General features: G+C 44.6%; 2 protein-coding genes across 3 annotated transcripts in view; one reads left to right on the top strand and one right to left on the bottom strand.

The window, feature by feature from the left end:
- STK17A (serine/threonine kinase 17a) overlaps positions 1 to 2042 on the top strand; it is a 39736-nt gene extending 37694 nt beyond the window's left edge. The window contains exons 7-8 of one of the 2 annotated variants that reach the window (XM_039235702.1): positions 436 to 551; positions 651 to 2042. In XM_039235702.1, the coding sequence (XP_039091633.1) occupies positions 436 to 551; positions 651 to 760 (226 nt within the window). In that variant the 3' untranslated portion in view covers positions 761 to 2042. Of the gene's footprint in view, positions 1 to 435 lie in introns of both variants that reach the window. The other variant, XM_039235701.1, reaches the window with a different exon arrangement.
- A 3653-nt stretch (positions 2043 to 5695) lies between these two features.
- Positions 5696 to 16962, bottom strand: LOC120234051 (cytochrome c oxidase assembly factor 1 homolog). The gene is given in 8 exon segments (XM_039235670.1): positions 5696 to 6560; positions 7437 to 7593; positions 10033 to 10936; positions 11826 to 11869; positions 11871 to 11903; positions 14615 to 14763; positions 14918 to 15932; positions 16574 to 16962. Coding segments are annotated over 5 exon segments (471 nt in total). The 5' UTR covers positions 15066 to 15932; positions 16574 to 16962; the 3' UTR covers positions 5696 to 6560; positions 7437 to 7593; positions 10033 to 10839.
- Between the last annotated feature and the right edge of the window lie 627 nt (positions 16963 to 17589).

Below are 17589 nucleotides of genomic sequence, written 5' to 3'. Positions count from 1 at the left end.
GGTTTCTAGAAAACGTAAGCTGCATCTCAGTATAACAGATATTTATCTACCTGTTTTTGGTCTTCCAGAAGGACTTTTCAGAGATATCTTATTTAAAATATTTTTCAACATTATGGGAATGGCATTTGCACACTAACACCAGAACTTCCAGTCTTATTCAAGAATCACAATAAGATTCTTATTAACTCTTCATACTTCCCAAAATGTAATACAATCAATCTACCTTATGTTCTGATTTATTAAATTGATTTAAGATTTTTTTTTAAAGTAATTTTTTTTTAAGTAATCTCTATACAGAATATGGGCTTGAACTCACAACTTTGAGATCAAGAGTGTCATGCTCTACCAATTGAGCCACCCAGGCACCTCTCTTATGCCCCAGTTTATAATTGAAGTTTTAAACTACTTAAGTGTGAAATATGTGTCTTTTTATAGACATCGAGCCACAGCTGAGCAATGTCTGAAACATCCGTGGTTGACAGAGAGCAGTATTCAAGATCCTTCTTTCAAGGTGAAAGGGACATTAGAAGAAGCAAATGCACTCCAAGAAGGTGATTCTGTGCCTGAAATTAATTCAGATACTCAGAAACCAGAAACCGAGGAATCCATTGTAACCGAAGAGTTAATTGTATTTACTTCATATACTTTAGGACAATGCAGACAGTCTGAAAAAGAGAAAATGGAGCAAAAGGCCATTTCCAAACGATTTAAATTTGAGGAACCTTTGCTACAAGAAATTCCAGGAGACTTTATCTACTGAGCAATACTTCCCTTTAGAACTTTAAGATTTCTACATTGAAAACATTAATATTATTTATGGACTTCTGGCCAAATGGTACATGTACTGAAAGTGGACAAACCAGGTATCTCACTGATAGAAAAAAAACTAAAATTACTTGTGGAGTTAGATATATCAAGACAGATTTATAAAGTTGCCAACCAGGAGTTTTAACGGGTAAAGTTATCTGTGTCAATGTTATTTTTAAGAAGGGAGATGTTTGAACCTTTTATTTCTAAATCCTGTTTCTCCAGAATGAAAATTTGTTATGCAAAGATCATCTGTATTTACTTTCTTTAAAAATCCAAGTAAAAGTGCCAAATTAACATCTTTGTAAATCTATTTGAATTATTCTTATGTATCTGTATCTACATATATATAGTGATAGGGATATCTTTACTAAAACTGATACTTTTTCACTTTGGATTTTTTGGGGGGAGTAAGATTTAATTAGGCATCTTCCAAATTTTGAGACCTAGAATAACATCCACAATAATTTGATAATGTCTTATTTTTATATTTTATTACTGCTTTGTATCGACTTTATTTTATCTCTTTTATCTTTGCTTTTGCCTAATGCTTGTAACCGATCAGTGAAAAACCCTTGCTAATTTTTTTTCTCTTCAACGTCAACTAATAAGAGTTGTGTTGATTTTTCACCTCCAGTTACTCTGGTTTTAAGGTCAAGGTAGGTTCAGTAATCCTGTAACGTTAAAGCAGCACCGGTTTCTCGGCCCTTCCCCGGCCCTTCCCCGTCACGCCGTACGTGTTTACACGCTTTCACAAGGCTCTGCCCTTGCCGCCACCTCACGTGCTTGTCACCTCATTTGGTCACTTGCAAGTGTCCATGTGATCTGATCAACATGATGGTTGCTTTGGTCAGTGAAAAGACGCTTTTTTATTGTTTTTGTTAACAAAATCCCCCAGAGAGGGATAAGAGTGGAAGCATATTCATCCTGGCCACAGAGCCTCCATTTCTGTTATTAGCCCTCAGACTGTATTAAGAAAAGTTCTAAAATGCCAAAATATTTATAAACTTTTGTTCATTAAAAATTTGACAGTGGATTCTTTGTCATTAGGGAGGAAGCCTTGTTCCCTAAAGACTTATAAGAAAATATACTCAGTAGAATTTAATTTGATTGGGATTGAACACTTCAATTGTATGTAGGCCCCACAGTGAATAGTAAATTCTTACTTAAAAAAATGGAAATGTACAAGTGTACGCTGTATAACTTGAAGCAACTAAATGTCTTTCTCACACAAAGCCTGAGTCGTGTCCTTATTTATCTTCCCTTAGGCTCAGGTTGTTAGATGCCCACGAATGCAGTCGGTCTGTCCCCCCGGTACTGTGTACACGCGCCAGGCTTGTGCTGTGCACAGGATGTCCCGTCCTGACTCGGTGCTAGCCCCCCCCCCCCCCCCCCCCCCCGCCGTTTCCAAGTGTGTGCGGAGTTCAGTGTTGGACATCTACCCCACGGTCCACAGCCACCCCCAGCCCTGCCGGGAGGGTGCAGGGACCCTGACCATGTTCTCACACCAGCAGAGGAGATCGCTTAGGCAGTTCCAGCCATCAGCTTGCACTATTTGCTCATTATATTGGCTTTATTTACACAGTTTCTAAACCAGCTCTAGAAGGAGGAAGAGGAAGCTCTGCCACCGTGGCAGGGTTTCCACTGAAAACACATGACCGCTGTGTTAAGCCTCAGGTAAGTCTTGGAACAAGTAAAATGCAATTCGAAAAAAAATTACAAAATATTGCAAAAATATTTGTAAATACCTCCCTGACAAAAATAGGGGGTGAGAATACCCACTGCTGAATGACATATTTTTATACCTGATAGCTTTGTCCAGTTTTTAAATCAGAATCATTCAGATAACATTTAGACTTTTTCCAAGCCATTTTATATTACATTCAAAATAAATACATTTTTCTTTCAGTGGCCACATTGCTGATTGCAGTGTGCTGATCTCCTTCTTGCTTTTGTACCTGAATTTAGAGTTGTACAGTGCTTTTTTTTTAGAAGCACATATACTTGTAAAGGCATACTGAATTTTTTGGTTTATATGATGTAAATAGTGCATGAAGAGTCTTCACAAATTGGGCCAAATAAAATCCATTAATGACTTACCAACTACCTCTATACTTACCTAATGCTGTTAATTTTCTTTTAACAGGTTTACAAAGAACAGTATTATTGAATTTATTCATGGAATTCAGAAGTCCAGTATTAATATAATATTCACTAATATTCTAGCTTGATGAGAAGTTTGTGAAATATGCAAAACGTATGTGGTTTTAGTCAATTGGGAAATTTTTTTTTCCTAAAATAGTTTATAGTCAAGTTGGTTTCTATATAACACCCAGTGCTCATCCCCACAAGTGTCCTCCTCCATGCCCATCACCCCCTTCCCCTCCCCCCACCCCCATCAGCCCTCAGTTTGTTCTCAGCATTCAAGAGTCTCTCATGGTTTGCCTCCTTCCCTCTCCCCAACTATTTTTACTCTTCTCCCCCACAGTCCTCCGTTAAGTTCCTCCTAATCCTCCTGTACGTGCAAACATATGGTATCTGTCCTTCTCTGCCTGACTTATTTCGCTCAGCATAACACCCTCAAGTTCCATCCATTTTGCTACACATGGCCAGATTTCTTTTTTTCTCATTGCCATTTAGTATTCCATTTTATAGATTAACCACATCTTCTTTATCCATTCGTCCGTTTATGGACACTTAGGCTCTTTCCAGGTTTTAGCTATTGTGGAGAGTGCTGCTGTGAACATTGGGGTACACGTGCTCCTGTGCCTCAGCATTTCTGTATCCCTTGGGTAAATTCCTAACAGTGCTATTGCGGGGTCATAGGGGAGTTCTAGTGTTAATTTTTTGAGGAACCTCCACACTGTTTTCCAGAGGGGCTGCACCAGTTTACATTCCCATCAGCAGTGGAGGAGGGTGCCCGTTTCTCCACATCCTCACCAGCATCTAGAGTTCTCTGATTTGCTCATTTTAGCCCCTCTGACTGGCATGAGGTGGTATCTCAGTGTGGTTTTGATTTGTATTTCCCTGATGAGGAGGGACGCTGAACATTGTTTCATGTGTCTGTTGGCCATCTGGGTTTCCCCGTTTGAGAAGTGTCTTTTCATGTCTTCTGCCCATTTCTTCACTGCATTGTTCTTCCATTGTGGAGTTTGGTGAGTTCCTTACAGATCTGGATACTAGCCCTTTGTCTGATATGTCATTTGCAACTATCTTTTCCCATTCCATCAGTTGCCTATTAGTTTTATGGAGTGTTTCCTTTGCTGTGCAGAAGCTTTTTATCTTGATGAGGTCCCGATCGTTTATTTTTGTTCTTGATTCTCTTGCTTTTGGGGATGTGTCAAGTAAGAAATTGCTGCGGTGGAGGTCAAGGAGGTTGTTTCCTGCTTTCTCCTCTAGGGTTTTGATGGTTTCCTGTCTCACATTCAGGTCCCTTATCCATTTTGAGTTTATTTTTGTGTATGGTGTGAGAAAATTATCTAGTTTCATTCTTCTGCATGTTGCTGTCCAGTTCTTCCAGCACCATCTGTTAAAAGAGGCTGTCTTTTTTCCATTGGATACTCTTTCCTGCTTTGTCAAAGATTAGTTGGCTGTATACTTTTGGGTCCACTTCTGAGTTCTCAGTTCTATTCCATTCATTGGTCTTTGTGTCTGTTTTGTGCCAATACCATACTGTCTTGATGATGACAACTTTGTAGTACAGGCTAAAGTCTGGGATGGAGATGCCTCCCATTTTGGTTTTCTTCTTCAATATTACTTTGGCTACTTGGGGTCTTCTATGGTTCCATACAAATTTTAGGATAGTTCTAGTTTTGAGAAGAATGCTGGTGCAATTATGATTGGGATTGCATTGAATGTGTAGAGTGCTTTGGGTAGTAATGCCATCTTAACTATATTTATTCTTCCTATCCATGAGCATGGAATGTGTTTCCATTTCGTTGTGTCTTCTTCAATTTCCTTCATAAGTTTTCTATAGTTTTCACCATACAGATCAATGCCTTTTCAGAAGAAGGTGGTTTTCATTTCCATGAAGTCCAGTTTATCAGTTTTTATTTGATGGCTAATACTTTCTGTATCCTCTTTAAGAAGTCCTTACCCCAGAGTCCTGAAGATATATTTTTTTTTTATTAACCTTAATAGTTTTAGCTTTTATGTTTAGGTCCGTGATTCACTTTGAACTAGTGTTTGTGTGTGGGGATTGAGACTGTTAGGTAGGGTCTATTTGTTTCCTATATGAATATTCAATTGTTTCAGCACCTTTTGTCAGAGATTGTCCTTTCCCATTGAATTGTTCTGTCCTTTTCTAAGGTCATTTCTGTGGATCTACTTCTGGATGCTCTTCTGGTCCTTCAGTTTATTTGCTTATACTTTTGTCAGAACTTTGTCTTGATGTCAAGTAAAATAAGACTTCCAATTCCTTCTTTTTCAAGACTGCTGTTGATTCTAGGCCCTTTGCATTTCAAAATAAATTTTAGAGCTGGCTTGGCATTTCTTCCAAAATAACCTCCCCACCCCGGGAAAAAAAAAAAAAAAGACTCATGGGATTTTGACCGAGATTTATTAAATCTGTTAATTTGGTGTTTTAACAGAATCTTCCAGTCTATAAACAGAGTATAGGTTTCCATTACAGTAAAACCGTGGTTTATGAACATTATTTGTTCTGGAAACATGGCTTGTAATCCAAAGCACTTATGTATCAATTTCAAGAACCATTGGCTCGGTTGTGATCATGTGACATTTGGTGTCATGTGCTACTTGTATTGCAGTACATCACTTGTAGCAGGTTAGAATTCATTAGAAATGTTTGCTGGTCTTGCAGAACACTCTCAGAACAAGTTACTCTATTTTATCTTAATTTTTCCCAGCACTGTTTTGTATTTTTTTAACAAAGAGATCTTGCATATTCTTTATCTCTGTATCTCTGATGCTGTGGTTCTGGATACTCTTTGTTCTTACCTTTTTTGTGTTTTTGATACTTAATCTTCCAGAGGTCATTTTAAACTCCTGCTTAGACCTATGCTAGAACTTATTTAAATAACAATGAGTCTACCTTCCTGACTGCTAGGGAAAGGTTTTTACCTAAGAATTGTACTTTGGTTTCCTTTCCCTCATTTAGATTTACCTGTATTTATTCATTTTACCTTTGGCTGCATTTTAGCTCCTGTTCATAACTCAATTTTTAAAAATTATTTTTGTATAACTTGGTTTTGGTTGGATTTTCTTTTTAAGTACTAGAGAATGAATAACCCGAGCTTAGGCTACCACAGAGGTTAGCATTCTATGGCTCTTGTCGCCGGTTGGTTAAATAAAGTTTTATTGGAACACAGCCTGACCATTCATTTATGTTTGGCTGTGGCTACTTCCATACTAAAGCTACAGGGTTGAGCAGTTGCAACAGAGGTTTTACGGCCTAAAATAGTTACTGTCATGCCCTTTACAGAAAAAGTTAGCCAACCCCCAAGGCTTCCTGTGAAGCAGGGTTCCTGACCCATGGCCGTGTCTGCCTCCTGCCGAGCCAGGGGCTTTCTTGCTACCCACCAAGGCGGCCTGGAGACAGAAAGCGCGAATGTGTTCAGATTGTACTGCGGATGCCAGTCCCCGTGGTCATCGTGAGAAAAGGGGAGGAGGAGATTTCTGGACTCACGGATACTCCGGTGCCTCATCGCCCAGGGCCCAAAAGAGCCAGCAGAATCCTCAAACTTTACAACCTCTTGAAGGAAGATGATGTCCGCCAGTCTTCTGGGAGAAGGCCCCTAAACAAAGAAGGAAAGAAACCTAGAACGAAAGCGCCCCAGACTCGGCGTCTTCCCCCCCCCCCCCCCCCCCCCCCCCCCCCCCCCCCCCCCCCGCCGCGTCCTCCAGCACACACGTCGGTGTACTGCTTGGAAGAAGCAGCGCACTAAGAAAAATAAGCAAGAGGCTGCAGAATATGCCAGACCTGTGGCCAACAGAATGAAGGAGGCCAAAGAAAAACACTAGGAACAGGCTGCCAAGAGACAGAGGCTGTCTTTTCTGAGAGCTTGAGTCTAGTCAAAAATGAGATTGTTCCTAAGAGGAACAAATAAATAAGATCAGATATCAAAAAAATGATAAAAAAAATAAAAGCTAAGCACTATAGTTATGTGGTGGAGGAAAAAATTTCTGCCTCCAAGCCTTATTTAATGATAAAAGGCATTTACTATATATACCACATGTGACATATGATACGTACCTACATCTGAGAGGCATGTTTTTAATATTTTCATCTCCCACTTTTCTACCCTGGAATGTAAAATGCCACTTTTTCTGTATATGGTCCTGAATGTACTTTCAACTGAGCAACTCGGAAGTTGGCCACAAGACCAGCCTGGACGATGTACAGGTTACTAAGGAGGCAAGAATCCTGTGGGTGGGGCCTGGCGGGTTTCCCAGCATCCTCCCGCCGCCTCCTGACCTCCGTGGCCATCAGGCCTCCTGCTGTGTACGGCAGCGTCTGCCAAGCATCTGAACAAGCGGTGGAAACATTGCCTCGCTTGTAAGACAGGTGCTTGGTATTTCTTCATATTTTTCATACAAACTGAAAACCAGTCAAGTAGCCTAAGGCCGCTTGCCTTCAGGAAACCCTTGAGCTGCTGCCTAGTGGGCATTACCTCGACCTCTCCACTGTGCCGGCCGACGGAGGCCGCTTTGTCCAGCTCTGGCTGTAATTTATTTCAGCTTCTTCACCTCTACTGTGAGCAACTTTACCAAAACCGGGAGTAATAAAACCTTGTCTCATCACAGATGGTTGAAGGGAAGAGAGGAAATCTAGAAAAATGGAATCAATGACAGTAAAATGTGACTTATTGAAAAGTCCCATCGGCCCTGTCAGGACACATTCATCATAGTCTCTTAAACATCCATTAACTGTGCCATCATATGCTTACTCCCCAGTCTGTGAGGGCCACAAGCCGACATGCTGGGGCCAACTTTCCTTTCCAGGGCTGGCTTTTACTGTGTCTTCAGCTAAACTATCCCTTGGCCAAAATGGGTATCTTAGTTCTGGGGCATAGCTCACCTTTCTCCTGCTGAGGCCTTTTTTTGGCGTTCTCTTTCCATTTGCGGGCCACTTTCTATCGTGCCTGAAATCTTAGATTTCAAGGCCCATCATATGACTGCTCCCTCCAGACTGCCTCTGGGATTCCTCCTAATCAGTATCTCAGTCTTCTCCACCGTTTTAGCACCAGTGCTTCAAACGCTTCTGGCACCGTGTTCCTAATACTCTGTTACTCCCCAGGCCCTCCCCCCCCGCCCCAGCTGGGTAGGCTGTTACTCCCCAGGCCCTTCCCCCGCCCCCAGCTGGGTAGGCAACTTGCAGGGAAGAACATGCCACGTCCTGTAAAGGAGGTGGGAGTCATACCACCATTTGTTGGCTGTGCTCTGTCTTCCACGGTCTTTATAAAATTAACAATTCTAGCGACGCCCTTTTCCAGCCCCTGAGAACTGAGTGTGCAGTGTGCATGGTGCACTTGCTCTAATTCTGCTTGTGGGCAAGAGTTGCCTTTTCCTCTGATGACGATGTGCATCATCCAGGATGTCTTCAAGGTAGTTGGTGGGAGTCAAGGGCTGAGTCACAGTGATTACTAAATACACAGGAAGTGGTGGGTTGCAAATGCACATCACTGCTACACTCAAAGCAACGAAAGGCCACGTCTGTCTACTGCAATGGCCAAGTTACGGCCTGTTCATGAACGCCCGAGAAGGTGGATGGAAAGTAAACTTGAAGACGTACTCAAAGATGACTTCCAAATAGAAATCAAGGATCTTTTCATGACACAATACTATTTCCTATCAGCTGGGTTAGGAAAGCCTCTTAATGCAAATTCTACATAAACAAAAACTGTCACTTTTACTTCAGAACAGATGGCCCATCTGGGCTCTGGCTTTCTATGATTTGGCAATATCCAGAAAAGACCAGCAAACACTGAAAGGAAGTAAAAGCTAAAGAGGAAAATCAGACATGAAGCAATATGTAAACTGACACATATACAATAAACAATATATAGCTGTTCAAGAATAAAGCAGCACAGGGGGGCCTGGGTGGCTCAGTAAGTTAAGTGTCTGACTTCTGCTTAGGTCACGATCTCACAGTTCATGGGTTCGAGCCCCACGTTGGGCTCTGCTGACAGCTCAGAGCCTGGAGCCTGCTTCGGATTCTAAGTCTCCCTCTCTTTCTGCTCCTCCTCTGCTCACGCTGTCTCTCAAAAATAAACATTAAAAAAAAAAGCACATAAGCACACGCACAGTGTTCTACCATTTGCAGTAAAAGTTCTGTGAGTGTTCCGCAAGATGTGAGTGGTATGTGATGGCAAATGCCACATGATCAAAACTGAGCCTGGGTTCGAGCCCCGTGTCAGGCTCTGTGCTGACTGCCAGCTCAGAGCCTGGAGCCAGTTTCAGAGTCTGTGACTCCCTCTCTCTCTGACCCTCCCCTGCTCACGCGGTCTCTCTCTCTCCTAGAAATAAAACATTTAAAAAAATTTTTTTAAAAAACTGAGCCAATGGTTCTTGAAATTCCCTTTTATAGGAGTGCTTTGGATTACAAGCATGTTTCTAGAACAAATTACACTGGCAAACCGCAGATTTATTGTATTTTAAAAGATAGTAATATCTGTACAATCTGCAAAAGTGATCTCAGGGAGACTCCTATTTCTACAATATTTCTGTATCTATAATCTATTCAAAGAAGATTTCATTTTAAAGAAACAAGCTCTAAACAGAACTAACTTCCAATGATCAAAGGCCTCATGCTCTATATTAAATTTAAGCTCAATATTTCCTGAAAGGCTTCCCTCCAATGAATGTTAAGAATGCAGGAAAAGAAGGGCGCCTGGGTGGCTCAGCAGGTTAAGCGTCCGACTGTAGCTCAGGTCATGATCTCATGGTTCATGAATTCCAGGCCCATGTCGGGCTCTGTGCTGAGCTCAGAGCCTGGAGCCTGCTACGGATTCTGTGTCTCCCTCTCTCTCTGCCCCTCCCCCACTTGAGCTCTGTCTTTGTCTCTGTTTCTCTCTCTCAAAAGAAACCTCTTTCGAATATAGTTTTAGCATACCTCTTAGTGATTTACATGTTCTTTATATAATTAGGGTATGATTTTTGTCTCAAAAATAATAATTTTTTTAATTTAGGAAAAGATCTAATGAATGCCTTTATTGTAGTCAATTATAACTGCATTAAGCCTAATAACAGTTAGGGGGTGATACTGACCTTTTCAAAGCAAAGATCCCACATTTCTGGTTTGTATCAGCTCTAGTGCTCAGAGAGGAGGAAGATAGTTGGCTTCATAATACTGTTCCTTATTTAAAAAAAAAAAAAAAAAAAGGTACCACCTAAATGTATGCTCCTCTAATACGTGGCTGTTTGCAGAGCAGAAGGCTAAGGACCTGCTGACTTTAAACTAGCAATCCCAAGTTAGTTTTGCACGTGTTATGTACACATATATATTTTTTTAAGCTTCTAAAATGTCTGGACTAAAGAGGTTATTTTGCAAATCTTCATCAGACAGACCGTCGACGACTACAACAGAAACAAGAAGATAAAACAACAGCAGTGAAGCAAAAAAGCATTCCAAAGGGATTGACAATGTTCACAAGCTACTTAACAACATGAATTCAGGGTAGGGCATTCTCATGTTAACAGTTAACCTTGCCTTGCCTTCCCATGGATGGAACTGAAATGGGGGGGGGGGGAGGGGGTCAAGAGGGAGGAGGGGGCTGGAAAGAAAGAGAAGAACTAGCAAAAACCAATGAACATCTTATTAACAGTGATTCCTCTTGTTCTGTGCTTTGCTTTTAGACAGTGAATTTGCAACTAAATTCTTTCATCAATTTATTGTAAAATGTCCATTTCTGATTAAATTGAAACCCACGACAACTGTGGTCAAATCAGCATTATACCAAGATTACCACATGCCAGCGCGTACAATCACCCCCAGTGTTGGCAACCTGGCTCGAGACCCTGGAGGGACCTGGTGAGGAGGGAAGGCCATGCTTGGAGAAAGCTGAGTCCTTCTGATCACCTTCCTCCTCCATCACCGGTGTCCCCGCTGGCCTTGAACAGGGCAATCTGCCGACCATCCTTGAGCTCTAAGAAGACCTCCTGAAGGTGCCACCTTAGAGAAACCAAAAGAATAGTCTCTAATCACAAACACCAACGCAAAAGACATGGTCAAGAAAAGAAAAAGGGAAAGGAAAGAAACTTGGTTTTGAGTAATGTCTTAACATTTTTAAACACAGTTTTATGTTAGACCTATGGTAACATAAATGTTTTTTAACATTTTCTTATGGACTCATTGTTTAACAGGCATCACTGTCAAAGCAGGTTTAACGAAGAATGAGTAACAGGCGAAGGGAGGGGGCACCGGGAAAGAGAAGGAACTTATTCCCCATTTCCTAATTCACATCAACCTTCAATTCTTGGCTGGAACTCTGCCAGCTCCTGCATTGATCCCAGGCTCAGAGGTCGCTGAGCCCAGGGGGAGACGGCTGGGGACTACCCGCTCATGTTGTCCTCGGGAATTAAAACACAACTTGGCTAAACAGCAAGCATCTCTGGAGAGGCTTCCAGAGGGGGCAGTGAGTGAACGTACCTATTGGCAACCAGACAAGAAAATCCAGTTAACGGGGTGCAGATCTTCTATAAAGACTGTGATGAATAATTCCGGAACAGGAACCCGTGCCTTTATTCATCTACGACGACTGGGGCAGGAGTGTTAGAAGTGGTACCACAGCATCAATATCATAGATCTAGATCAGGAGAGCGTCAGGTTCTTCACAGTCAGCCGCATAAGGAGAGGACGATTCAGGAGGCTGTACTGCATCAAACGTCCGGACTGAGCTAAGAGCCAAAGCACTGGCTTGGTGTCCGGGCCATGGGACTTCAAGCTTTGAAAAACAAATTCTTCCTACTGCAGTCATTTCACTACAAATGAAAATGAGAATCAGGATTGTTTCCGTTGGAGAGTTCCTGTTTCCCCATTCGCACTCACCTTCCCATAATACCTCTGAAAGGGGGCATCTCTGGATGAGCTGACATAGAGATGGCCCTTCTGACTTGGATCCAGAAACAGGAATCTTCAACTGGGGGCATAAAATACAAGGTACAATTGGATACGTCGTTGTCCTCCCAAGAGATGAAAAAGTGATGTTTTCTAGAGCTCAGCCTATGAAGTCCAGTGACCGTTCACAGAAGTGTTGTTTCCTAAATTAGACTAGCTGGAGAATGACCTGATTTTCCATCTGGCTCCCTCCCAATGTCCTGCCCCTCTCTGGACAGTTCGGGGAGGCCAGTCCTCCTACTTGGCAGGGACCTTATGTGCAAACCCCATGCTCGGAGTACCGACAATGCTATTCAAAACGCCACTGTCAAGAAGGAACGTAACGACAGATACATGCAACAGTGTGGGCATCAAAAACATGCCTGGTGACAGAACCTTACCCAGAAGTATATAATTTCATGCTCTAGAACAGGCTAAACCTATACTGGAAAAATGTATCAGAGGGGCGGTTATCTCTAGCAGGGCTGAGGGGTGTGAGAGGACCGAGAAGAGCATAAGTGACTGAGATGAACAGGCTACATCTAGATGGGCGCTTGTTACATAGGTGAATGCATTTATTAAAATTCATCAAATAGGACAATTAAATGTGTACCTTTCCCAGAATGCAAATTTTACCTCAAAAAAGAACCATAAGTAAATATTAAACTCTGGTTAATGATATGTTGCTTATGTGTTTAAATGAAGCGTATGGATGTTTGAAAGTGATGTGTTCCCGGACACAGATGTGGCTAGATGAACAGACAGGAGGTGAAGCAAGTCAAGTCAAATATTACAGTTGACCCTCAAACAACACATCAAAAATCTGCATATAACTTCTGATTCCCCCAAATGTAATTATTAATAGCATATTGTTGACTGGAAGCTTTACTATTAATATAAGCAGTCGACTAACACGTATTTGTATGTTCTTTGTATTCTACACTGTATTCTTACAATAAAGTAAGCTAGAGAAAAGAAAATGTTACAACCATAAGGAGAAAATACATCTACAATCCTGTATCAACAAAACTCTGCATTCAGTGGGTCCACGCAGTCCAAACCTATGTGGTTCCAGGGTCAATTGTAATCGTAGATTCCAGGTAGCAGCTACGCCGGTGCCACGGTGCCAATTCTTTTATCTTTTCTGCACGTTCACAACTTTTCATAATAAAAGAGAGGATCCAGCCACTGTGGAAGCACAGAGGAGTCCCACCACACGGTGTGACAGGCTGGATGACGTGACATAGACATAAGGCCGCCTGGCACACAGTAGGCACTCTGCACCTCGCCCCCCCCGTCCCTTTCTCTTCGGGGCTCCCTCTCTCACTTAGCGGTACCGCCACCTTTCCACTCACCCATATCGGGCATTAAAGCATCACCTGTGACCAGCCCTCTCCTGACCTAAGCAGGCCGCAGCTCCAGTGCACGCTCTCGCCGCCGCACATCTGCAAGGCCACGCTGCTTTCCTAGGGGCAGTTCCCTGTGTCCAGTGTCTGGGTATTTCCAATCGGCATGAATTTATCTTCTTTCAAAACCAGATCAAATATTTTTATCAAAATACTCGAGCGTGAATGGCTTTTGTAAGAAAAAAAATCCCAATGAAAATATTCCCATTAAAAATTTAATAAGAACAACGACAAAAAATAGATCAGGTCATCTTCCTCTTACCCTTAAAATCCTCCATGGCTTCTGCCGGCCCCGGGAAGCGTGCGTACCTCACACTATGATATCGCGGCCCCGTGGTCCCAGCCTGGCCTACTCACCACACCCGCCTGGGCAGCCTGCGCCTCCAAGGAGCTCACACTGGCAGGGGGCACAGCCACGTGCCTTCTCGGGCAACTGCTCTGTAGCCGGCATTCCTTCTCTTCACAGCACGGTCCCAGGTGGCTACCTGTTCCCTCCCAAGCCACCACCACGGCATTTGCTTCGCCCTGTCTTACTCGGGAATCTTAAGCCACAACCTCCTGGAAAGCCTTCTGCATCTCTGTATTCCCCGCACAGCTTACAAGCATTTCTCTAACTTGATGTGGGCTCAAAACATATTTGTTCAACCCAAGAATAAATGCATCTCATACTCAGGTGGGTTTTCTGGCTGAACTATAAAAGAAGATGTAGCCAGAAAATGGCCTGGCATTTCACGGCAGCAATGTAATAAATGAGCATTAAAACTACAGTTTAAAGAGTTGCTCACACTTGAGTGAGCACTGACGTGGCTGTTGATGTATTTCAAGTTCAAAGCGGAAGCTGTGGCACGCCACCACTGGCCACTTCCCTACAACCTTCAGTTCAATTTTTTTTTTTTTAATGTTTTATTTTTTATTTATTTCTAGGAGAGAGAGAGAGAGAGACAGCATGAGCAGGGGAGGCTCAGAGAAAGAGGGAGTGACAGACTCTAAAACAGGCTCCAGGCCCTGAGCTGGCAGTCAGCACAGAGCCCAACGCGGGGCTCGAACCCATGAACCGCGAGATCATGACCTAAGTGAAAGTCAGACGCTTAACTGACTAAGCCACCCATGCGCCCCTATAACCTTCAGTTCAAGATGGTGACCCGAGCCCAAACACTGCCTTCCCAGCCATGGTTATGCCCCAGGAAGGAAGACAAGTATGTGAGAAGAAATGTACCCATAATGCTCTCACAGAAGCATTACCTAGTGGTGGTTTCACTTAGTGGATGTCCCCATCCCGAATCCTCCAAGACTCTCCCCCAGTGAGGGCAGCCCTCCCCGACTTCAGGCTGCCAGGGGAGCTCGTTACCTGGGCCTCAGCGATGTCCACGAAGTTGTACTGGTCGGTGAGCTGGAGACAGTGGACGCTGAGGGGAGGGCCCAGAGCTGCAGAGGCCTCGGGGCGGCTGTGCAGCTGCTCCAATGCCAGCTGATAAGAGGAAGCCCCGGAAAAAGCCTCTAAGGGGGAAAGACGGGTTGTTATATTTATTTTTCTTTTGTAAACTCGGTCAGGTAGACTCTCTATAGAAAGCTGGAGAATACAATTCACGCAGAGCATGGAAACAAACAACTGTGAAATTTCTGGATGGAAAAATAATTAGGGAACGTTTACCCTGACGTGTCCATTTTAGAGACTCCAAAAGCAAAGTACAGAGAGTCAGTATCTGCGGGAATGTGGCAGATGACCTTGAGCAAGGTGCTTGATCTTTCTGTGCCTCAGCGTCTTCATCTCTCACTTCCCACCTGATCCGTTCCCTCATTTCTTCATCTAAGGGGTTTGCTCGGATTTTTTCTGGCTTTCCTTTCAGTCCTAAAGTCCTGTGATTCCATGACTTGCTCAAAGTGACATGGCTGGTCCACGGCAGAACTGGGGCCAAAATCTTACGACCGTGGACTTGTAAACATTGTTCCTTCCACTAGGATGAAGGTCTGGATAATCCAGGGTAAAATAGACCCCAACATCATCAACAACAAAACCTTTGGGCCAAGAAACACAACGTGAAAGTGCTAATTTGTCAGGTTTATAGATTTAAGGCAACATTTCATGTAGGTAAAGCTCATACGCCGCTGTCTCAGGTAGGCTTTGGCCCAAAGGCTACTGGAAACTCCAGGAAGCACCTCCCAAAGGTGTAAGGGAGACACGCTGCCTTCGGGAGAGAGCAAAGGCAGGCTTCCCGAGCGGGGGGCTTCAGGTTGGCAGCAAGAGCGAGCTTCCCTCCCTCAGGCCTGATGGAGGCCGGGGAGAAGGCCCCTCCGGCCACTCCCCAGGACCGGGCTTGCAGGGGATGCTGTGGGTCTGAGCAGGTGCCCGCCAAGGCCGGCACAGGAGGGGCAGATGTCGGGTCCAGGTTTCCATGGAGGCCCCGTTCCCGGGATCTCCTGGATCTTACAAGGTATTTGGTTTTACAACAAGCTCATGCGCGGGCGCGGGCGTTACCCCCATCACACAGGTAACTGCGGGGCGATCCTCCCACGAGGCCGTGTCTGCGGGCCGGGCCTCACCTGCTGAGGCTCAGACGGAGCGCAGCCGGCCTGGATCCGTCCCGGCAGGAAGTGAAAACGGCGCAGAGTCAGGGTGAGAAGCCAGGCTGGGCGGTGGGCATAAAGGATCTTCAAAGAAAGTCAGTCTAGAAAAAAAAAAAAAAACCACACACACAACTGCTGCTGCTTTGCAGCCAGTAGCATTGAAACGACCTTAGCTGTCCTGGCTGCCCACAGTAATTGTGGCCTGTCCTTACAAATTCGAATTTGGGTGCCGTGGGGCTGGAGGTGGCATCCGTCAGGGTTTGGCATCCTGGACTCTGCGTTTATCTGCTGCTCTCCCCAGAGTCCCCCGCTCCTCCACCAAACCTACAGCAGAGCATGGATGGGAGGGCAAACAGGCTGACGGTACTTGAAAAGCATCCAGTTTTCCCCACCCGTGAAGCATCTGGTGCTGCCCTCCGCTCTCCTCTTCACAGAATCGCACAAATCTTAAGGGACCTCTGGAGTGTGCCCCGGAGTGGAAGCCCCTCCTGCTTTTCGCAAGGCTTCTGTGCGAACGAATCCTGGTCCTTTGATTTGCACTTGTAGCTTCGGGGAAAAACCGGGATTATAGGATAAGCAGGAAGCCACAGCCAAAGGAATGGTGTGCTGGCTGCTAAAAATACCCCTCTCCTCCTTTCTCTAATCTCATGAAAGCATCTGAGGTATTTCCTTTGATGGAGGATCGGGGCAGGAGAGCTGGGAGGCAGCCACACCTTGGCAGCTGGGTTCGCTGGGTACTTACGTCGTATGAGGTAATACACACGGGCGCCGCTCCCACCGGCCAGCACGCTGGAAAGGAAGACCAGTTTCCCCAGAGGCGATGGCATCTTGCTTCCCGAAGACTTAAAAACAGAAGACATGAATTTGCTCTTAAGTTCAAGTTTAGGCCGAGGGCCTTTGTCTGGATTGGGCCCCACAGGGAAAGGAAGCTCAAGAGGAATCCAGCGAGGAGGAGGCCACCTTCCCCATTCGCTTCCTTTCAGAAAGCCAGGGCTGGTTCTGGAGCCAAAGCAAAAGCGCCCTCCCGAGGGTGGCCCACGGCCAGGACCCAGCCGTGGGGGCAACAGCCGAGCACAGAGCAAGCATTCAGCACTGCTGTCTTTTCGGACAGAACCCAGCCCGTGTGCCAAGTCCTACACGGCCAGGAAGCACAACCACTTTGTCTCATGCCGGCTGGTAAACAGGAAGCTTATCCCTTTGTGGCAGTCGTTGGTCTTATGAGCCTACGAACGGGCCGGTGTGGTCACTGGCTGCTCTTTTTCATATTTTGAAAAAATATCCCATCCCCCACCCCCCGTATGAGGAAACTGTGGTCATGACTTTCAGAACGAATGAACAGATGGAGAGGAGCCAGCTCAGCAAATTCAACATACCACGGCCGCCCTGGCCTTCACGCCTGTCTCCTGAAGGCCTGGGCGGGGCTTTGAGCAACTCACAGGCCTCAATGGTACCAACTGCACTCCCTCCAGGAGGCCGTTTAACCACCGCTCACAACTGGCTTAGGCATTTCTGTTACGCTGTAAGACACCCGCCATAAAGCAGAGGAGGGGCCGGCTTAGATCAAGATCACAATTCAAATGCCAACAGGACCAGATAAATCACATAAGTGAGAGCAGACACTGAAAAGTGAGACGCGCATGGCCCAGCCAAGGGGCAGCTTCGACCCGGCGCCAGCTGGCAATGGTTATGCAGGCCAAGTCTGGATGGATCTTCCAATATTTCAAGAGACCTTTTAAAAACCTAACAAAATGCACATGA

The sequence above is a fragment of the Hyaena hyaena genome, unplaced genomic scaffold (genome assembly GCF_003009895.1).
Source record: "Hyaena hyaena isolate Hyena2069 unplaced genomic scaffold, ASM300989v1 scaffold_101, whole genome shotgun sequence".
In the NCBI taxonomy this organism is placed as follows: Eukaryota; Metazoa; Chordata; class Mammalia; order Carnivora; family Hyaenidae; genus Hyaena; species Hyaena hyaena.
The sequence above is the reverse complement of the archived record's forward strand: the minus strand, read 5'-3'. Positions and strand labels throughout refer to the sequence as shown.